This window comes from Candoia aspera, chromosome 2, assembly GCF_035149785.1.
Source record: "Candoia aspera isolate rCanAsp1 chromosome 2, rCanAsp1.hap2, whole genome shotgun sequence".
NCBI lineage: Eukaryota > Metazoa > Chordata > Lepidosauria > Squamata > Boidae > Candoia > Candoia aspera.
Window position 1 is genome coordinate 44,872,055 of NC_086154.1, and position 7,321 is coordinate 44,879,375.

The 7,321-nt window shown below is 37.7% G+C and overlaps 1 protein-coding gene across 1 annotated transcript in view; it reads left to right on the top strand.

Annotated features, from left to right (window-relative positions):
* Positions 1–5,503, top strand: part of PODXL2 (podocalyxin like 2) — a 58,967-nt gene extending 53,464 nt beyond the window's left edge. Inside the window, exons 7-8 of the mRNA XM_063291693.1 lie at positions 2,101–2,280; positions 2,421–5,503. Of these exons, the coding sequence (XP_063147763.1) occupies positions 2,101–2,280; positions 2,421–2,630 (390 nt within the window). The 3' untranslated portion in view covers positions 2,631–5,503. The remainder of the gene's footprint in view (positions 1–2,100; positions 2,281–2,420) is intronic.
* Positions 5,504–7,321: the final 1,818 nt, after the last annotated feature.

The window sequence follows — 7,321 nt, forward strand, 5'->3', positions numbered from 1 at the left end:
GAAACATACCTCTCAATATGTTTTAAATATGACAGAACAGACCTATCTCACTAGTTAAAAATTTGATCACAAAACATATAGTCACATGCAGCATTATATCCTATAACTTTCTGTACATAAATAAGCAGCAGTCATGAATTCATTGGATGCTTCCAAATGAGGTTTTCATTACGTGATTATTTTGCCTCATGCATGAAATTTTACTCATGGTTAAGATGTCCATTTCTTCAATCTGTGACATTCCTGCATGTTCACCAAAACATGTACTAAAGAGAGAGAAATTGAATTAACTGCACAGTTCCCTCCAATTATTAGTACTATAAGCTGTCTGAAAGTGCCTATTATTTGGAGAAATTCATTTTTCCCAGGTCCAATTTGTTGTGTTGTGAATTTAAATATGACATCTCACTTCTGCTGACTGTCACTTTGAATAAAATCTATGTACTGGAAATGAGCCTTAAGGTCTTACAATTGAGCTCATAAGGACATACCACTGAAACAAGGTAGGAAAAGCAGAGCTGGTTTCTGAAATTCCTCCCAAGCATTTAACTGCAGCCTTTCCCTGGGTCACATGGTCAGAAGGAAGGAGGGCTTAAGAATGGAACAGTCAGTCTGTAGCTTCTAGCTGGATATGGCTCATTTTCCAACTCAGTCTTTCTTCTGCCAGGTTCTCCTGTCACAACAAACTTGGTCCCATTCCATTCTCTTTTTGGGGAATTAATCATGCAGATGGATGGCAGGACAGATGTAGTCCAAGCCTCTTTGCATAATTTTTTCCCAAAATTCTGCTGAGTTGAAGGGGAAAAAAAAAGAGGAAAGGGGTCCCGCTGAGCAACTATCTTGAACCTTGAAACCATTCAAGAAATGGTGTGTGATCTCACTGCTTGAAGGGGCTGATTCTCTAAATGCTATTTGGCCACTGTTGTAAAAAAAGTCCAAAGGGAACCAACGACCTTGTCATGAAGGCACATGCCAGAACATGCCTTTCTATCACTACACATGCAATAAAATCACACTCCAATTCTCCTGGCCCAGTGATGCTGCCCAAACGCCCACTCCTCAAGCACCTCTACAGGCTGGGCGTTAAACCTCTTTATCTCTACCCAACCATAATTTCGGTGTAAAACACACAAAGGGGGGAGGTAAATGAGCATATAGAAGAGAGCATCCTCATAGTTCCCAGACGGAAGTTCATAAGAGCTCTTCCAGAACAAATATTCAACAGTAACCCAAAGAAAGTAAGAGTATTGCCCAGGTGCCTAGGAAGGAGCTTTGATACTGAATTTTCCCCTTCCACAGTCAGAGACCTTTCTTCAGCTTTGGAGGAGTTTACTTGATTGTTTTATGGCCTCAGAGGCAATCTTCCAGGGTCAAGCAGTTCTATCTTAAAGAGATGCATTTACATTCATTAAATATAGTTTGTTTGTTTATCAAATTTATATGGCCACCCATCTCACACAAGGTAATGAAAATGTATTAAATGTAAATAAATAAAATTCATTTATTTATTTTCAGCATATTTCTCATAACACAAGTTTTCTGGCTCACAATATTAGAATGCTGTTTGTATGTAAGTATTTAAGGGACTTATATGGCTGCCCATCTTATATACAGTAACAACTCACAGCATAACAATAAAACATAAAAAGAAACAATAATATTAACAGCAAAGCCACACCTCATGGCACCCCAGAAACAAAACTCCCTCATACCTCTGCTGGGCTCCAGTCACACCTAGCCCAATGCCTGGGGGAAATATAAAACAATAAAAGCTATTAAAACTAAAACACACTTGAAGCATGAATTTCAAATAGAGATGCCCAATTAAAAAACCTGTTTACAAGGACAGGGAGAATTAAAAAAGGCTTCATGACGTTCTGAGTAGACCATAAATTTGTTGCTAGGCAACCTTACCTAGAAAGGCTGTTCCATAAATGGGACACCATTTCCAACAGGTCATGCACCTCACCAGTCATCTGCTTCATTTTAGTTGAAGTAGGGCCACTGAAGACATTGCAAGAACAGGATTGTTCTCTGTGTGTTTGTTATAAAATCTTCACATTATTATTACATTGCGTGTATTTAATAATTTGTTTTTAGATTGGAATCCAGAACTATACAACTATGTCAAGTTGCCAGTCACATCCCAGCCAGACCCACAGCGATTATGGGAAGCTCTTTGTGGTGCTGGTCATTATTGGCTCAATTTGTGTCATCATCATTATCATGGGACTGATTTACAACTGTTGGCAGAGACGCCTGCCGAAAATGAAGAATGTGGTGAGTTCCTTTGCAGTTTATGGGTTAAACTCTTTATTTTTCCAAACGAAAGCTTCCTGGTTGCTTACCTTATTTCCCAAATACATAATTTTTTAAAAATGGTTTTCATTCTCCTCTCCCACCCATTTCTTCTCTTCTAGTCACATGGTGAAGAACTACGATTTGTTGAAAATGGTTGCCATGACAATCCCACCTTGGATGTAGCCAGTGATAGCCACTCAGAGATGCAAGAAAAGAAGCCAAGTGTAAATGGTGGGGGAGCTGTTAATGGACCTGAGACCTGGGATGTTCTTATTAGCAAGCAAACAAATGAAGAGGGAGAGGTGTTTGAGGAAGATACACACCTCTAAATGAGGAGCCCACGTATTGGATTGCACTTGCGCTTGGTTTAAGGGCCTAAAGCTGAGGGTGGCTCCTCGGGAACTCATTTTTCAGTTTTGGAATAGATCTGCTCAAAATGATTCTGAAGCATTAGCACAGTCCTGGAGCCAGAAGGGCCACCCTGAGCAAAGGGGATGGGGTGGGGGTGGGGTGTGTTTGTCTCTTGCTGTCAGTAGCGCCAATGCTGTAATCACATTAAAATGCACTCACTCTAGTTTTTTGGTAGAAGAAGAGAATGAACAAGTTTGAAAAATAAATGGTATCATGCCCCAACATGGTGCTTCCTGAAAGATTTGCTGTGGAGATAGTAGAACAGCTGGAGGAACTGGGTTCATAATCTGTCTCAAAAAGTGCAATAGGAGAAGCTATGATGAAAAATGCATATTGCTTGAAATGCTTTGGGATGTGGTTTTAAGACACTCTGTCAATTCACCACCAATCCTGTTGCTCAGTTGTCCAAGTGGAAGGTTTGTGGGGCTCTCTGCTAAAGCCACCATGTAGCCCAGAAGTGCAAGCAGCTGGGCTAAGGCATCTTTTTGTGGGCAGTAATTTTTTAAACTTCTCTGAATGGTTGTGTTTAGGCAAGTAAATATATTCTGCACAGGTCATGGTGTTCTGTATTGCCCTAACCTTAGGTTCTCATATGATAGACTGCATGACTTCCTTACCTTGGTAATTATCTTTGCAATAGAAGCTCCTTCATGTGGATCCAAAACTCTTTGTGGAAACTGCAGGATTTGACATGGCCGTGAATTACTCTAGCTTTGTTGGTGAGAATACAGAAAACTATTTTCCTAAGACAGAATGAATTGCTACCAACATTTCAACAAGGCTCAGTATGTTCAGAAAAATGATAAGCATAGCAGATGATTTGTCAGGAATTCGTCATACATACCAGTTGGCTCTTCCCTCACACCTCTTCCATGACCATTGCTGGCTTGTTGAGCACATACCATGTTATTGGCTCATTTAGGTTTGTTCCTCTAGCTGGCAATGGGCAGAAATTGTGGGTAAACAACATAAGATTATAAAAAAGCCCACTATCAACAATTGAAAAGGTGTGTTGGGAAGCTAGGAACTGCCAAGAAAAGTCACACTGTTATGATTAACCATATGCTCTGGGTGCCATGTTGTTTAAATGCAGTGTTAGGGTAAACTAACCAATAACTTTGGTTATGCAGTGCCCTCTCTCCTTTTTTTTTGTTACTGTGAAGGAACTGTAGTGTGGTCCAGTGCAAACTGAGACCCTACATGAGGAGAAATGAGCCTAGACTTTTCCCCCGGGCTCCTTGGTTCTGAAAATCAGTGCACATCCTGTGAGACATAATTTTAGATATTGAAAAATTGAGGCTTTATTAAAAAACACTAAATTATGATAGGATGAACAATGAATTTAGATGAAAAGATGGTTAGGAAGAAGGAGTGAGATTCCTGTCCTGCAGAGAAAGGAAGAATAAAAAATGGAATTAAGAAAGGGAGACTAAGAAAAAAAATGGAGTTGTGTGATGTCTTTCAAATATATCATCTGGTTAAGTTCTTAGGACTGGCAGTTAGATCAGAATAGCAATAAATAAATAGTTTCAGCCTCAAAGGTGTTTCACTGCAGTTAATTTAGTTCCTATGAGAACTAAGGTAATTACTGTCTCTAGTCTTGTTTGATCTTGGAGGAAACATATAGGAAATGCTGTTCTGTAGCTATGCAATAAATTACAGTTTAGTCTCACTTGATCTGTGTGAGAAATAGATTCATTTAAACAAATTTGGTTCGCTCACGAGAGCCCTTGAGATCAAAACTAGAGCCAAGATTTCTTGTAAGAATGGAAAGACTTGATTAAACCAGAATGTCCCAAGTCTTTTTTCAGAAGCTCTCTTAAGAAACACAGAATTTGATTCAGTCTTACATATTCAGTGTTGATAAGTAATTTAACATCTTTTTGCTCTGTTTTCCTCAGAATGTTATCCCATAGCACATATCCCATAGTTTGTCTCATTTTGAAAAACACTGACTGCATATCTAGCTGAACTGTAAGTTGCTGTTAATTATACTCGCCCTTTAAGAGAAGAATCACACATAAAAATTAATGTGTACTGAATGAAAATTGACAATTTGTAATTTAAATATGTATGTATCTCATCTGTAGCTCATTTTGAGTACTGAAATCTGTCCCCATAACACATAAAGTGATCTTTTCAGCACAGTTTAATTTCATTTATAAATAAAAAAATATATAAATACTATATAAATGCCTTCTCTTAGACAGTGTTGTTGAGATAGAGGTAAACTTATTAATAAATCCCTAGCTAGATTCCAGCTGGGGTAGTAAACTTGTGTAAATTGTATATTTCAAGATTGCGTGTTCTTTCTTGTGGGGGAGATACATGCATCTTAATTTCTAATTGATGCTGTTTTTGAGATCTTTTGTATCTTTATTCATTTGCTTTATTGATTGTCTCCTTTTTGTCCTATCTGTATCAGGAATTATGAAGAATACTTAGTTACAACTCTCTGTGTAGGTGATGTTTTTCTTATCTTGATTAAAAGAAGTGAAACCACATTTAATTTCTTCCACTCATATCTCCCTAAATTTGCTTTGCTCTTCAATTTGGTTATTCTTTGCTCTCAAACAAATTGCTGTAGAGTATGCCAACCAAATGTTATTATGCGGCCATCTTTGGGACAGAATATGAGTGGCAGAAAATGGCACTATTCTATATTAACCATGACAATAATAGAATGTTCATTTAAATGTAAGGTTAGAAAGATTGCCTATGAACTTTCCTTCTACATACAAGTAGAATCTGCAATCCATTATAAAAGACCTTGTCCAGTTTGGAAATCATGTACCGTATGAGGCACAAGGATCTTAAACTCTAGGCTGCTAGTGGGTATTAAAGAGGGCAAGGTAGGATAAGTACAACCTCAGAATATGTCTCAGAAAATGTCTTATAAACCAACATTCCTCACTGATGGCTTTTCTCCTGTATTTTAGAGATAGGAGGATATTAAGCATAGTCTTGTGTGCAGATGCCATACTGAGTGTACTGATGTTTTGTTCAAACAAGATTTTTGAATAAGACAAAGGCAATGGTGGATTCCCAAGTGCTGATACCTGATCACCCTTTGTTGAGCAGTTGGTTGCCATGACACAGACCCGGCTTTCAAGTTTTCTTCTCTGGTCTGCAGCTGATGGTGTTGAATTGTATTGTTGTTATTATTACCACCTTGATTAATTAACTAACCCATTCTGTTTATGCCAATCTGGAACCCACTGATGAATATCTGCTTTCATGTTTTCATGAAGTTCTGCTTTTACTCTACAAGTTGAATTATTTTCATGGCTAGCAGCTGTGACATACACACTAGTAAGGCTAGCATCATCATGCCTTCTTGCAGTTTCTTATATTGTCTACGTGCTTTCATAAGCATGTCTGTCATAGGCAATTTGCTTTGAATTGTTACCTGTGGTGGGTTTTTGTGTTGTCTAAGGAATTTTTCTCAGCCAACATATTCAGTGGCTGGGTTCATACGCAATTGACTGATTTACAATAAGATTGGACAGTTTGTGGTTCACTGTGTTGTGGAAACCTAACTACAGTCTTAGGAAGCCATATGAACAAGGTCTTCATGTTAAACCATAATAGAATGTATTTGGCCATAGCATGTTATACTGTCTGAACTCATTAATAGGGTTTAGGCTTTATCATGTTGTGTGATCCTAGCCATTGTCTGATTCTGAGCATCCATAATTTTTCCCAGTCTCTAGTCTCAGTTTTTTCCCTATCAGACCATTCAGTACAAACAAAGAAGTTGGTGAGTTAAGACATTTTGTTACAACAGCTAAATAATTTGCTGTAGCAATGTAATGTACTGTTCTTTTATTCAGAACTTTCAGCCAACAATACAAAACTGGGTCTGGTGAGATTTGTTCACGGGGAAGGAAGGGAGGGAGGGAAGTGAACTGAAGACATATTTGCAAGAAACTGCTTCGTAACCAAATATCCTGTCTTGATCTCTCAATAATTATACTAGTTGATAAATTTTGTGCTTATCCTTTCTTTCTGTAAGAAGGTAGGCCATTTAATTTGCAAACGTCTACAATCAACAAACTATAAGCAAAAGCAAAAACTACATAGTATGACAATTTATCAGTATAACATGATGCCTTGAAAACAACATGGATACGATCAAATGCTACACTGTTTCTTGTGTTCCTATTTTGACTTTTAATAGCTTCAATTAAAATTTAAAAAACGATTGGATATCTATTATACTTGCATAATTTTTAAAATGTGACTGTTAACCATAAGAGTTAAGATGAACAATGCTTCCAATCCTGACACAGCTTTTATTAAGCCATCACCTTCTCTCATTTACAGAATGTTATAGAGAATCCAGGCACTGTCACCTTTTATCTGTTAAGTTTCCTTGTTTTCGATTACTTCTCCCATCTTTTTGTTTACCACAGAAAAACCCATTAAGGAGTAAAATGCAAAATAATTGCACAATATATTCCTGCCTGAGAGCACTCAAGGTCTCTAAATTACCAGCTACAAGCATAGGAGGCAGACATAGAAAAGCAATCATAACTATGTTGGTCCATGGAGAAAAAGCATTTCAGCTGGATAATGCCTTTATTAAAACCAAGTAAAATGGCCAAGA